This window comes from Cynocephalus volans, chromosome 14 (genome assembly GCF_027409185.1).
Source record: "Cynocephalus volans isolate mCynVol1 chromosome 14, mCynVol1.pri, whole genome shotgun sequence".
Lineage (NCBI taxonomy): Eukaryota > Metazoa > Chordata > Mammalia > Dermoptera > Cynocephalidae > Cynocephalus > Cynocephalus volans.
The window spans coordinates 70,311,507-70,327,681 of NC_084473.1; the positions used below are offsets into that span (position 1 = coordinate 70,311,507).

Sequence of the window (16,175 nt, forward strand, 5' to 3'; positions counted from 1 at the left end):
CTTTTCCTAATGTCTCTTACCTAGTTTCAAAGAGCGGGTTACCGTTGTGACCTGTTTTGGGGGCCTGTCTTTTCTGACTTGCATTGTATGAGAGAATGCTATTCTGGCCCTTATTCTCTTTTTTCTTGAATACCTTTGTATGGAACTTGATCTCAATCCTTTTCCGTTATTCATTTTTAGGCGAAGTTAGGTTTTCTGCACTTTGAAAAGGAAGTGTGGTTGTGGATAAGTTTTCTAACTTCCTAACTTCTCTTTCTTACTTAAATAGTACTCTAAAACATGGTGGCTTGCATTCTGAAATGTCTGGACTCTGTCCCCCTCCTCAACATTTATCCTTTGTGTCTGTTGTTCCTCTCAGCAGTTTCTCCTCTGTGTCGGGCCACATCCTGAAAAGGGGCCTGGCTGCAGTAGAAGGGCTAGACTGCATCAGCCCTTCAGATTCTATCAAGGGCCGCTTTACACTTACTCACGTCAGGTCTGGGCAAAAAGCCCTGCACTTTCAGCCTGCTGTGCTCGAATTGGTCCACGTGCTTTCCAGTAACATCTGCTGGCAGTTTGGAGGCCTCCTGTCTGCCACCCCCTCTTTCGCAGATGCTGATAGCAGGTACGTCTGGTGCCTATCGGTGGTGGTTTTTCCCACCCTCTTGTTCTGGGGATCATAGGGAAAACTTTGTCCTCTAGTTTTGTGTGTACATGTTACTCATAGGTTTTTGAGGTTATTTGGTCTATTTCCATGAGAGAATTTGGGGAGACTCAAAAACTACACTGTTGCCTGCATCTTTCTGAAATTCTGCTCAATCTTGTTTTTCATATTTTTTTTCTAAGGGATGACCGGTAAGGGGATCTTAGGCCTTGACCTGGTGTTGTCAGCACCCTGCTCTCTGAAGTGAGCTAACCGGCCATCCCTATGTAGGGATCTGAGACCTTGGCCTTGGTGTTATCAGCACCACACTCTCCCAAGTGAGCCACGGGACGGCCCCCATAATTTCGAAATATTTTGGTACCCGTGATGCAACTTGTGTGCAGTTTGGGATATTTTTGATTGCAAGCAACAGAAATAGGCACTGAATAACTATACTAAAAAGTAAGCTATTAGGAGAATTTGGGGTAACGTATCAGTCAGGGTTCAGTCAGAGACGCAGAACCAGGAGAGAAGCAAAGGACCGGGGATTTGTCACAGGGATTTGATCTTGCCCAGCTGTGGGAGCTGGTGAAGTAGTCTCTGTAAGGCTCTCGTTCTGAGGTCTGAGGCTGGAGCTTGTAGTCAGTGGGGCAGTTGGGGAGGGGCGGTGGGTGTAAAGTGGGGAGAGCAAGAACACGCTGGAACCCACCAGCTGAAGACCAAAAGGACAGACTGAAACTGTGCCTCTGGCCTTGGTGGCTTGCGTGTCCTGCAGAAGTCAGGATCCTTCATCACAGAGCTAAACACGCATACCTGGCTCAGAAGTCAGAGGAGCTGAAGGAGGGGTCTGGGAAAGGTAGAGCAGTGCGGATCTGGTAGTTGTGAACATTTAATGAGCAAATACATGTACGGGGCTTAGAACTGTGTTTGGCACACTCTCTGTGCTCAACACAAATTTAGTGATTATTTCCCCACACTGCTTCAGGATTTGTGGAAATGTGAGACACAGTCTCAGATCTTTAAGTACTTAAAATATAGTGAAAGAGACAAGATCAACATATGAAAACAAGAGCCAACAACATTGGCATTCACTGTTAAATTGTGCGATTCCACCCTGCGTAGGAATCGAGAAGAGGGCAGAGCAGTGCAGGAGGCTGGAACTAAGGAAGGCTTGACACAAGAGCTTGCCATGGTCTTGAGGGATGTGTGGACAGGCAGGGGAGATCGCCTGGAGTGAAGATGGTGGTGATGGGAGAATGTGTAGCATGCCGGGGAGAAAGAAGGCCCAGCAGAACAGAAAGCACACTGAGCACAGAGGCAGAGGCTGTGGCTGTGTTAGTAACGCCTTCCCGGGTTCAAGACACGTGGCCCCGATTCCACTCGGTAATACAAAAACGGGAGGTGTGTGATGAGGCACAGGGATAAATTCGTACTGGCCTGGCTGAGCCAAAGGCACAAAGCTCAAACTATGCCGCCAGGGCAGCGTCTCTCAGAGTCCTGGCCCTCTTTCCTCTGGGTCAACTGCGTTCTCAGGCAGGCTCTCCCACATGGGGACAAAAGGGACCAGGCATATATCATCCCAGCTGAGCAACCCTAATGGCCTGAGAGCACTTTTTCCCCAACAGCTACAGAAAAAGTCTCAGGACAGAGGCCCCTTGGGCTGGCTGGGCCATAGGTCCATCCCTGAGCTGATCGTAAAGGTCAGGGAGAATGAGTGCTCCCATTACTCAGGCCCAATCCTCTGCCTGCAAATTCCAGACAACACGGGAGCAGTGGGGTGGTTCCCACAGCCAACTCTAGCTGAGCAGGCAGCACAGCAGGGGCCTTCAGAGGGCTCCGTCCCAGTCCTGCCCCTCATGAGCTCGAGGGCCTTGGACACGTCGTCAGCCTCTGCAGGCCTGTCCCTGTAACCTGTGAGATGGGCAGTAGAGAATCTGCCAGTCTAATGGGGTATGGTATGCATAAGCCCCTCAAAGGCAGATACAGCCTCCCTCAAATCTAAAGGTCCATGGTTAAGAGGAGACCAGCCTGATAAGAGAGAAGAATTAAAGGAAGTACATGGGAAAGAAAGTTCCCAGCATGAGTGTGAACAGTAACCACAGTCCTTAACGGCAGGGGACTATGCACCCACGAGGTGCTGCGAGGCAATTATTCGATGGTGGATATTAGGGCATACATTGCCAAGAAATAAACAACTTGCAAAAGAGTCAACACGGTAAAAACTGTGGGCCTCAGCCGACAGAGACTCTCATCATTAAACAGCAGGGGAGAACAGGCTCCAGTTGTGGGCCCTGGGGCCTCCCTGTCCTCACGGTTCTGTTATGGGCAACCTGGTAAAGTGAAGAAAAAAATGGGACATGTTAATTAGTCCAACCTGCATTGGGAGAGGCCGGTCTGAACAGGGCTGGTCCCTTAGGCTGGTCTGTAAAGCACAAGCCCTAGTGTGGCCTGAGTCAGGTGACCCTGGTGCTGGTCTCCAGGGAGGGGCGATTTCTGAAGTCAAGGTGGAAGAGAATAGAAGCCCAATGAGTCATACCCCCCCAGCAGTAGCCGTGAGGAGTGCTCAGCACACAGCAGGCAAAGCCTCCAAGAGAAGCCATTCAGATGCATGTTCTGATGGTGACCCTCACCCAGAGTGACTACTTGTCCTGGGGTGATGCTGGTCTTTCAGTGCAAAGACCAGAGAAAAATGCCATTGAAACCAGGATGAGTTGGTTTCACCCAATGCGCTGAGTTGTCCTCCGACCTCTGGGGAGCCTACGAGGGGAGGCCCACAAGTGTGGGGGAGGTGAGGGGGGAGGAAATGGGGCCAATCTGGACCTTGCCTGCCCACGCTTTGGGGGCATTAGATAAGGAGAGAAGCCAAGTTGTCTGCCCTCTAGTGGTTCGTCATGTACTCCAAAGCAGGTGACACTATCTTTGCCATCAAATACGGAAGACTTGCAAGCTAAGAGAGATAAAAGTTCTACAGCACATTAGAGGGGAAGAAAGAATGCTGCCCTCTGATCATGGCCTGAAAAGCAGGGGCTCCCAACGAAGTTAAGGAGGAAAAGCAATAATGAAATGTTGTGATGGAGGGAGAGGTGGAGGCTCTGGCCTCTTCTTTCAGGCACAGAGCTTGTCATACTACTATACTCAATAAATTCAGAGTCAGCTAACTGATAATCTGCTGTGCACCAGAGGAATTACCATACCCTTTTGTATTCATTACAGCTTTGGAAAGCAAAGTTTATTATCCCCATTCTACTGATGGGAAAACCAAGGCTCAGAGCAGGTAAGTGAATTGCCTGAAGGAACGGAGCTAGAATGTAGAAGGTCCAGGATCCCTGCAGTTCCGGTTCCATATCTGGTGTTTCTTCTACAGCAGGCTAAGTGACTCAGGTATTGATGATGCATTCCTCATACAGAGATCCCCTGGGTTTGATTGACTTCGGCAAATTTTGCCAACTTGGTTCCCTTTTGACAAGTTCTACAGGACATTATAGAGATTAAGAAGGAATTTTGTTTGCTGTCTTTATTTACCAGAGAAAAGTAGGATTTGGTTTGGGAATCAGAACTTACCTGTCAGGCACTGTCTGCAACACCTGTCACCAGTAGTGTGGGTGTTCCTGCGTGGAGTAGGAGAGGGCCCTGGGGAAGTAGGTGAGGGGCCATTACAATGGGCTGGCCCGAAGGATCCTGCGAGGGGAACATGAGGAGAATCACTCTTGCCTGGTACCTCACCAGGGACAGGAGCAGACTCAACTGCCAATAATGGCCCTTCATCGTTGGAAGCCTATAGTCATCACATTTATTCAACTGCACATATGGATCGTTAGGCTAAACAAATCATAACTTAGAACAATAACCTCCCAATTATGCTCCTGGTATTCATCCTGTAATCCAATGGTCGAATTGAAAAAGTGTATATAGTCAAACCAATACGAAGTACATTGATTTGATAGGAGTTTTGGATTACTAATTCGATAATTTTTTATTCCATAGAACTGTTATGTTTCTCATCAGATAGGCCTTCTCTTAAAGTGGGCTGAAGGGTTATTCTGGAAAATTCTTGAGACTGATGTAAAAACTGCTTTAAGTACAAGAAGCTATGTGGATGCTGTGAGAAGCCATTTGGCTTTCTGTATGCACTGCACTGTGAGAGTGTGTGTGTGCGTGTGTGTGCACTCCCGTGCATATGTGTATTTGTACAGACTGGTTTCCTTAAGTGATCTGAGCCAAGGGTGAAAGTTTAACATTTGTTCTATTAGTCCTGTGGACTGCGGACACCATTTGGGAAAGAGGGGGTGGGGAGTTAGTGTACAAGGCCACATTCCTCGTTGCACTGACCATCCAAGAAGGACGGCTGACTCGGGAATGGGCAAGGGCACGGTGGTGACAGTCCATAGCACATGATGGGGCTCACAGCAAGCACGCAGCAAGACTGGTTTATTGGTGAAATGGTTTAAAGGAGCACTGTGTCATTGAGGAATTGCATGCAGCTGCATGTGACAGGGATCTAGAAATTAATGGGTTTCTACTCTCATGTTATGAAAGTCAAGAGGTATGTGGTCTAAAGTTGTATAGTGGCTCTCCCTGATTCAGCCTCCTCATTCTTTCTTCTCCACATCACTAGGGCATGGTTTCTGCCCTCAAGATCACTTCATCGTCTAAGGTGGCCGCTGGAACACCAGCCATCAAACCACTATGCAGGTTTGAAGAAGGAATAATGGTAGAAGGGCAGAAAATGGCATATCTCCCAATAAGCAGTACCCCAGGATGCCCCAATAATGCCTGCACTCACACTGCAGTTGCCAGCAGAGAGTCCCGTGGCCACACTTAGCTCAAAGTGAGGCTATGAAATGTTGTCTTTGGCTAGGCATGGGCACCACTCTCAGACAATATAGGGATTATCTTACTAAGGAAAATGGATATTAAGTCAGCATTAGTAGTCTCGATCCCAAATACATTACATTAGCATGGCTTTTGGGGGAGACAAGTTGGCAACATCCATCAAAGTGTTAAATATTCACACCCTTGAAACCAATGAATTTATTTTTAGAGATCCTTTCTATAGATTGACTCACACGTGTACACACATGCACATATGTATGTTTATTACAGCACAGCAGTGTTTATAATATCCAAAAATTGGAAACAACCTAAATGATTAGCATAGCCAAATTGTTCAATAAACTGTGATATATAACCACGGAATACTATTCAGGTATGAATAAAGAATGAGGTGACTATAAGTCCTGAGATGCAGTATGCTACATTATTGAACAAAAAAGGAATTTGCAGAGTGATAAGTATAATATTATACCATTAATACAATTTTATGACACATCCCTGGCAATGCATCAGAATCTTTGGAGAGAGAGAAATGAGCCTGTGTGATCTGAAAGAGCTCCCAGAAACTCTTTAAAAGAGAGCATCATAGTTAATGACCATGACATAAACCCCCGGTACAAATTAATAAATGAAGGCTATGGTCAGAGAAAGTGGTTCCAATCTGGTTTTTAGAAGGGTTCTGCTTTGGGGCCGGCCCATGGCTCACTTGGGACAGTGTGGTGCTGATAACACCAAGGCCATGGGTTCGGATCCCTACATAGGGATGGCTGGTTAGATCAGTTGGGAAAGTGTGGTGCTGACAACACCAAGCCAAGGGTTAAGATCCCCTTACCGGTCATCTCTAAGGAGGGAAAAAAAAAAAAATGGTATCTGGTTGAATGGTGAACAAGATAGTACTCTGAAGTAATACTCCACTACAATGGCATTAAATTCATATTATAACATGTTTTTCAATACATTGCGCCCCACAAGAAACAAAAGGAATTTTAAATGACAATAAAACAACAGCACGCGAACATGCACAGTGAAGTAATGCTAGAATCGAGAGAGGTAAGCAACCACAAAGCTTGAAGAATAAATGCCAATGTCAGCCATAAGTGCAGAAATAGGAACTTAAGCTCTGAGCCTGCCACCAGGGCCTTTGACCTCATTAAGGAACCTAAAGCTATCCTTTGTTGGTAGTACACGTCACTCCAGGAATAAGTCAATGAAAATCCCTTTTGGAGAAAGGTGTCATTAATTCAAAGATTCAGGATTCCCATAGATTATGTAAAACCAAATGAAAGATCACAATAAAAAATCACCAGACACACAAGGAAACATGACAATGATTATATCAGTTAGGTCTGTGTTTACATTCACATGGCAGAAAAAAACAAATAATGGTGGCTTAGATGTACACGGTTTCATTTGTTTTCATGTAAAAGGAGTCAGGAAGTATCCAGGTATCCAGGGCAAGTTCATCACAAAGTTTTCAGGGACTTATTTCCATACAGTTCACAAATCCTCCCAGATCAACGTTAGGACCCTTGTTCTTGTGATCCAACATGGTGGCTAGTTTTCCAGATGTCCATATCCAGATCAGCTGTGGAAGGAAAGGGATGAAGAGCCTATTTTCTGTATAAATATATTCTGGAACTTGCATTCAGTACCTCAATTTACAACTCATTGGCAAAATTTTAATCCCAATGGTCATATGTAGATGTCCAAAAAATGGTAATTTTAACTAGTCAGCAGTAAGTCTGACTAAACATTAGTATTTTCATTCCTAGGAAGAGAAGGGTGGAATGGATACTTGTTGGCAACCAGCAGTCTTTGACACAAGGAGTGTGTGCTGGGCCAAATAATGGACCCCCAAATTAGCCAGGTCCTAATCCCTGGGTCCTGTGAATGTCACCTTATACGACAAGAGCAACTTTGCAGATGTGACTAAGTTAAGGATCTGGAGGTGGGGAGATTATCCAGATGGGTCCTAGATATAGTCACAAATGTCCTTACAAGAGGGAAGAAGAGGAGACATGACTAAATGAGTAGGAGATGTGATGATGAAAACAAGAAGTTGGGGCATGAAGTGATATAAGGAAGGGGCCATGAGCCAAGGATCGAGGGCAGCCTCTAGGAGCTAGAAAGGGCAAGCAAACAGACTGTCCCCTCCAGCCTCCAGAGGGACCAGCCCTTCCAATACCTTGACTTTGACTCAGTGCTTTTGGACTTCTGGCTTCCAGAACTATATGAGGATAAGTTTGTGTTGTCTTCAGTCACCAATTTTGTGGTAATTGGCTATAGCTGTCATAGAAAACTAATACATGTGGAGAGTCAGCAGAAAACAAAAACAGATATAGAATGCTCCCCCCACCCACCGCACCTCCCCGGAGAGACTCAGACGCTGTAATTATCAGACACTAAACATTTTAAAGAAAATATAAAGATAACTCAAAGATAAAAAATATTCACTTAAAAAATATGCATAAAAGAGACTATAAAAAATGACCTGGAAAATCAGAAATAAAGCCTATATTCTGACTTGAAATGAAATGAAAACTTATATTTAGATATTAATAACACAATGGATGGGTTAAACAATAGGTTAGAAACAGCTGAAAAGAGAATTAGTGAACTATGGAAAAGAGCTGGAGAAACTATTCATAGTATTGAATGGAGACATGGGAAAATGGAAAGTATGACAGAGAAGTTGAGCAGTATGGAAGACAGAATGAACTCATGGAGGAAAGACAATATTTGAAGTGATTGTGGATTAGAATTTTCCAAATACGATGAAAGCCATGAATTCACAGCTATAGGGAGACCCACATATACTAAGCAGACCAAAAACTTCCACATCTAGACATGTCTTTACATGATACTACAAAATACCAAAGACCGAGAGAAGTAGTAAGAATAGTCAGAGAGAAAGTATCACCTACGAAAAGACATGTTGGTTGACAATAGACTTCGCAACAACAAGGGAAACCCGGACAACAGAATAATATATTCAGACTGATTAACATATTGTCAAAATAGAGTTTTGTCCCTGGAAAGGTATTTTTTCCAAGAACAAGGGCTAAAGAAAGACATCTTCAGAGAAGCAAACAATGAGAGAATTTACAACCAATGGTATTTAACTAAATGAACTTCTAAAAGATATAATTCAAGAAGAAGAAAAATTATCCCAGTAGAAAGGTCAGAAATATAAGCAGGAATGAAAAATAGAAATAGCTGACAAACATGAAGGTTAAACTGAAGTAAATGTAAACAAACATTGTCTGAATATGATTTATAACAAAAATAATAATAACGTACCAGTACAAATTGAAACCAAATTAGGTACCATTTTACACCCACTAACTTAGCAAGCACTAAGAAGCCTGACAATACCTACTGCTGGGCAAGATGTGGAAAAACAAGGACTGCAACACATGGCTGAAGGGGGTGAACTGGCACCAGCGCTGTGGAAAACAATCTGATACCGTCTCATAGAATCCACTCGCTCTATCGCCCTGCAATACCCTAGAGAAAATCTTGCACTTGTAGGCCTGGTGACAAGTTCAAGAATGTTTATAGCAGCATTGTTTGTAACAGCAAAAACTGGAAACAGCCAAAATGATCCTTAATAGGAGCATATACAAATATATAAATTGTGGCCTATTTATACAGATGGAGCCCAACAGGAGAAATGATGGAAGTACAGCTAACTGATGACAATGTAGATGGATTTCACAAACAGAGCGTTGAATACAAAAAGGGTAAGTCACAGAGATTGCATATAGAAGATTGACCCCATTTCTTAAAAGCCCAAAAGCCAAATTAAAACTATAATTTTAAGGATATTTACCTATATGGTAAAAGCTATTTTATAAAATCAAGTGAATAATAAACACAAACTCCAGGATGATGGTTTCTGCTGGGGGAAGAAAGGAGATGGGATGCATAGAAAGAAGCATGTAGGTCACTTCGAAGATATTGTTAGGGACAGCTGAGTTGCATGTGTCTTCACGGGTGTTCATATTGTTAATATGCTCTGTAACATATATGTTTTACTTACATATACATTGTATATGTCAAGTATTACATAATCACACACAAAAAATAGTGTGGATTGTGAGGCTGGCTTCCACATCAAATTGTCTGGGTTTCAATCCTGGCATTACGCCTTAACTGATGGTGTAACTTTGGGTAAATCACTTACCCCCTTTAAGCCTCAGTATTTTCATCCTTAAAATGGGGGCAATAATAGTTCCTATTTCATAGAGTTGTTATGAGGCTTATAGAAGATAATGCACATAGAGCACACAGTACGTGCTCAGTAAATGTAAGGAGCAATTATTACTATCACTTTTACTTCTGGACTTACTCTCCCACTGGTCACTCCTCAATCAAGGCCATTGATTAGCATCTGTCAGAATGTCAATCCACTCATCTTCATCTCCAGCTCCCCGGTGTACCTCACTTTTTTTTGCCTTCAGCCTTACCTTTTCCCCTCCACTCCCACCCCCCAAATAACCTCACGAGTAGCATGACAAGCACCCAGGGCCTGTCTGACAAAGCACTTAAAAGCACAGATATGGATGCCAAGAAGGGGATCCTCAGCATGAAGCGACAAAATCTTCCTTGCTTTAGGGCCTGGCAGATGTGGCTTTTGCTTCAGACTGTGTCTGGATGGTTTTCTTTGGTCCTCCACGAAACTCTGAGTAAGTGGTGTCTAAGTGATGCTTCCATAGGGCTCCAGCAGGGACATTCAAGCCTGATGAAACTGAACCAAGAGACGTCCCTCTAGGAAGATTTGGATGCTCAAGGGGTCTGAATGGGTTGTGAAAATGCCTCCTCTGGAACTGAGGTTCCCAAGGAACAATGGCTGAACAATTGGTTAAGGCATTCTGGCAAACTCTCCAAGAATCCTGGCAGCAAAATCTTGTGCCCTCGAGAATGGAGAAAAATAAATACAAAGTCGCCTCTCATCCCACTTTTCTTCTTTTTTTTAGAGCCCGTACAGCATAGCCTGATGTCCTCGGGCTCAGGAACTGGGTGTTTTGCAGCATGTTTGAGAGTGCTTCCTTTTGTGTGCTCCAGAATTGCAGTTGCCTTACTTGGCTGGAAACAAAGACATACAGAGAAGCTCATATCTAGCTGCCTTCACTCTCCTCCAAAGCCCTAGCTCCCAGTACGTACAATCCACAGTGTGACGCCTAATGTGGTTCTTCTGTGCATTGCTGCTGGCTCCCATCCTTTCCTCGGGCTTATGTCTTCTCTGCCTGCTGTCATTGGGTCATGTAATGCACAGATCTGTGTCCCCCTGAAAAAGATATGTTGTAGTCCGAACACTCGGTACCTCGGGATGTGACCTATTTGGAAGTAGAGCCATGATGGGGTAATCAAGTTAAAATGAGGTCACTAGGCTGGCCTCTAATCCCATATGACTGGTGTCCCTCTACAAAGGGGAAATGTGTACACAGAAACAGACAAGCACAGAGGGGAGACAATGTGAAGACAGACAGGAGGAAGACTGCCCTGTGATTATGGAGGAAGGGATGAATGCCTAAGGCTCCCAGAAGCTAGGAAAGATGCAGATATGTCCTATCCCCAGCATCTGCACAGTGAGCACAGCACTGCCTACTACCTCTGTTTGGACTTCTGGCCCCCAGAACTGTGAGACAACACATTTCTGTTGTTTGAAGCTATCCAGTTTGTGGCACTTTGTTATAGCAGCCCTAGGAAACTAATACAGAACTCCATTTGCAGGTATTTAGATTCCTGTGCCAGTGCTAGAGATCATAACATGGCAGGGTTAGGAGGTAGGTCAGATCTGAAATTTGATAACTCAGTCACAATGATGCTGGTGACGATGATGATAAAACAACCTCATAACCCTTACTGAGCATTTGCAAATACCGCTGTGCTAAGGGATTTTGCCTGAACTACATGTATTAGGGATCTCTAGAGAAACAGACCAACAGGATGGATGTATATTATATACGTACAATACATATTATGTATATAATATATGATATAAACAAAATATATTATGTGCAAGTGTACTTCAACAAGTTCAGGGAAAGATAGAACTGAAAGATAATACAAATCTTTCCGTGAACTTGTTGACATACCCTTCAATAGTATACGTATTACAGTATATGAATCAGTCAATCCTCACAATCCTATGAGTTAGGTACTATCAACAGCCCTATTTTGTGCATGAGGAAACAAAGGCCAAACGTTTAAGTAGCTTGCCTGAGGCCACCCAGCTCTAAAGCGGTCAAGCCGAGATTCAAACCAGCAAATCTGGCATCAGCGCTCATATTCCTGGCCCAGTACGGTGTGAGCACCATCAAAGGTGTTGGATTGCACTTGGTCTTTTTCTCAAGATCTGGAGTGGGGCCCAGAAGTCTGCATTTTTAACCAAGTGGTTCTATAGGGTGTTTGCAAAGCAGGGAATTAGAGGATAAACTTATTCTTAAGCGGTGTGTTCAAAATGACCTTTTCAAACACTGGGCTAAAAGTGTTTTTAGATGAAATAATCTCTAAATTAAAGCAAAGGATCCAATTGTTAATCTGAAAAACAATCAATTAATACATTTCAGAAAGTCTGAAGGGTATTCAGAAGGTCTGGAAAACGTGGAAAATAGAGTACCTTTCTCAAATTAAAAATAGTCCCATTGCTGTATGTTTAGACATATTTCACCTGAAAACATACTCAGCCTATTCTCTGAAGAACGAACTAACATATTGTTTACAAGCTTACCCTGTTATTCCCAGTTTGCAGACACCTTGTATTTCATGTGCTCTCAGTCCACACCCTTCGAGAAATGTTGCATTGATTTTCATTCCCTCATGGCCCAGTCTACAAGTGGAGCCCCCGGAGTGAGGCTGCCCACTCCTAGGCCTGTTGTTTCAGAGGATGAGGGAGAACCCCAAAGGGGAGACCCTGGAACAAGATAAAACGTGATCGACTGTGCTGCTAAATGGAATCGAGAGTATCTCGATTACTCTTTATGTAGGAGGAGAATTAATTACTACCTGACCCAGATTTCATTTTTCCCTGTCCCCGCACCCAGCTCCACGTTTTCTTATTACCTTCTAAGATACTCTAAATACTATAGCTATATACTTGTTTTTTCGTTCTATTTAGTGAGCTCCACAAAGCAGGGATCTTGGTCTTTTTGGTTTGCTCATGTATCATAAGTGACCAGAACAAGGCTGCCACATAGTAAGCACTCAATAAATAGGTGTTGAATGAATAAACAGACGAGCAGTTTGTGTATTCCAAGGAGCGCAAACCCAGGGAGGAGGCACATTTACTGGGAAGGTAGCAAAGTCCTTCCCTCACTTGCACAGACCCCTTCCAAAGAATCCTACTTTGGATTGTCAATTTTCTATTCATAAAGATGGTCTGCCAATTCTACATGCTTCCAGTTCACAAAACCTGGATAGGTTGGCAGGGTCTCATAAAATCAAACATAGAGCAACCATATGACCTAGCAATTACACTCCTAGCTACGTAGCTAAAAGAATTGGAAGCAAGGATTGAAACAAATATTTGTACACCACTGTTCACAGCAGCGTTATTCACAGTCGCCAAAAGGTGGAAACAAGTCTACTGCCCATCAATAGATGAACGGATAAATAAAATATGTTATACGCACACAATGGAATACTATCCAGCCATGAAAAGGAACATTTCATACATGCTACAACTTGAATAAATCTTAGAAACACACCTACTGAAAGAAGCCAGACACACAAGAGAAAATAGTGTATGATTCCACTTCCATGAGGTACCTAGAACAGGCAAATTCATAGAGAGCAAAAGTAGACTAGAGGATACCAGGGCCTAGGGAGAAGGGAGAATGACTGTTTGATGGTTACAGAGCTTTTGTCAGGGATGGTGAAAAAGTACTGAGTATAGACAGTAGTGATGGTTACACAACATTGTGAATGGTTTTAATGCCAATGAATGGTACCCTTATGAACGTCTAAAATGATAAATATCATTATGGATACTTTACCACAATAAAAAAGGACAAGAGAGACAATGAACTCAAGTTTTAATTCTTCCTTTTTTGAGTTTCGGTTTTATCAAAAACAGCAAAAACTGTTAATTGTAATCATCTATCTTCTGTCTTTAGTGCAGGATAAGTACCCAACAGGAGACATTAATACTGCTGCTATTTCATCAGCATAGGATTATTGTGAAGATTACCTAAATTAATACTTGTGAAAGTACTTTTTAAATGGCAAACTGCTATACAAATACAAGTGCTAAGAAACATTAGGTGTTACTGTTCCAAAGGCCATGAAACTGGTCAGGAGGATAATTCTTTCCCACTGATACGCCACATGGGGCCAGCAGAATACATAGGTTTCCTTATTATATGAAAAGATATTAGGAAATGAAAGCATAAAACTTAGAGGACAAGTGTCTTTTATTTACCATGATGCTTACACATGCTCAGGCAACTGCTTGAAATAAGTGCTAAAGACATACAACGTATTCTTTTCTTTCCTTTCAGGCCACTACTAGTCTTACTAAATCTACTGCATTTTCAAAATAATGAATGTGGACGCTAATATAATTTCTTAACCACACCCACAGCCTACTGACAAATATTATAGCTCAATTCACGTCTCCATTCTCATTTAAGTCAGCAATTAAAAATATTTAATTAAGGAAACCATCTGGTTCCCTTATTAAAATTATTACCCAGGAAAGAAGGCCGGCCTTAACATTAGCACAAGATGACAACTTCTGAATTATTGCTGAATTACCATGAACTTTTTTAGTATTAGAATGAAGAAAGTTCTTTTCAATGAAGGGTTCTGTTTACCTCTGGCTTGTAATACCGTTGAGTATACGTTAAATCAATTATCAGTCCTAGTTCTTCATTTGATTCTCGGGTTTTGTTAAAACGATTCAAAGGGGAAAAGTGTTCTTCTGGAGCAAGTTTCTCTTCAAAACTCTGTCAAAGAGAACGAAATAAGAAAGAGCAAATGTGTGCTTAAAATCCTGTGTTATATTATACATGTATTCAAGCCCTGTGATGCTAACTTACAATGGGTTTTGAAGGAAAGTTTCTACTCTTCTGGAATGAAGAAGCTACATAACAATCCTTTCATCCAGTAAGACCAGAAGGAAGAAAATAAGCTCAATTCTACGCAGTTATTTCTATGCTTATTTATTTCCTGTTGGTCTCCTAACCAGACTGTAAATTCCCAGAAGGCAAGAATCACACTGACTTTGTTCACCACTGTATGTCCAGCTAACAACTGGACTGCCCATCATATCGAGTGCTTCTAAATATTTCTTAAATGTCTACATGTATGAAGGATGGCTTTTATTGCGAAATATTCTTTTGTATATGTGGCTTATTTTTGGACTTTGTACTCTGTTCTATGGATCTGTCTGGCTATTCAAGGGCCAGCAACATCACTTTTTTTTTTTTAATTAATAGACTTTAGTGTTTAGAGCAGTTTTAGGTTCACAGCAAAACTCAGCCAAAGGACAGACTGTACTTTCCCTCCGGGACCATCAACATTTCACCCAGGGTGGTCCGTTTGTTACAATCGATGAACCAACTCTGACACATCACTATCAACCAAAGCGCATAGTTTATATTACCTAAGGTTCACTCCGTGTTATATATTCTATGGGTTTTGACCAATACAGGTGGTCTTCAAAAAATTCATGGAAGGATTCACATTACCTTTTAATTCAACTTTTTCACCATCTTATCCAAGTATCCTCTTCTACAATGACACGTATCCACCCTTCCTTTTTGTATCACACACAGTAGTTTCACTGCCCTGAAAATCCCCTGTGCTTCAACAACACACTTTTAATATGATTTAATATCTGGTAGGGCTAGAGGACTCCCCACTCCACCTCCATTATTCTTTTTCAGACTTTTCCTGGCTATTGATGTTTATTTTTCTATGAGTTTAAGAACCTGCCTAACTCAGAACATTCCTATTGACATGATGTTATACTTATAAATTAACTTGGGAAGACTTCTCAGATTTGACGGTGAGTCTTCCACATCATATTGTAAAAGTTCTGAAGAGTAAATTGCTTAAAAGGCCATCTCTTCAGCCTGTTTCTTGCATAGACGTGGAGCTGATGGATCAATTATCATCTCCATCTATTTGAATAATAACTAACATCAGATAGCTAATTTAAGTCATAAACTCTTTAGTAAGACTTCCTTCATTAACTCTATGTGGAGTCACTTCTCCCTCCTTTGAATTCTTAAGTATTTTTTGCCATAGCATTTATTTGACACTTACATCCTATTTCATACTCTAGTGTGCTTGGGAAGTGACTGTCAAGTATTGAGCCTGTTTTTCCTTGGGTGTCTTCTCTAAGAAACACAAGAAACCAATGCCACATTTCACTGCCACACACGGATAGTTCATCTCCCTAACTCTACTACATGTACAGGAACTACACTGAGAGCAGTTTTACTTCTTCACAATCCCCTCTATGGTACTTTCAACAACCCCAACACTGAAGAAAACAAGTATACAGAACTAGAAGAAGCCTTTAATTAAGACATTGGGCAGCAATGATGTGTGGCTGTGGGGAGAAAAAGAAGTGAAGAGTCCTCCGCTTTTCTCTCCTCTTGCCGATGGACTTTCAGGCAAGGGGCTGAGCAGTGACACTTCTGAAAGCACAGGAGTCAATTTTAAGAGGCCATGGAGTAGGAACTTCAAGAGTTAGGACAATAGCATA

At 42.5% G+C, this 16,175-nt stretch overlaps 1 protein-coding gene across 1 annotated transcript in view; it reads right to left on the bottom strand.

Annotated features, from left to right (window-relative positions):
- Positions 1-5,720: 5,720 nt before the first annotated feature.
- LOC134362561 (uncharacterized) overlaps positions 5,721-16,175 on the bottom strand; it is a 47,478-nt gene continuing 37,023 nt past the window's right edge. The window contains exons 4-5 of the mRNA XM_063077788.1: positions 14,275-14,406; positions 5,721-7,040 (exon numbers count right to left, since the gene is read on the bottom strand). Of these exons, the coding sequence (XP_062933858.1) occupies positions 6,930-7,040; positions 14,275-14,406 (243 nt within the window). The 3' untranslated portion in view covers positions 5,721-6,929. The remainder of the gene's footprint in view (positions 7,041-14,274; positions 14,407-16,175) is intronic.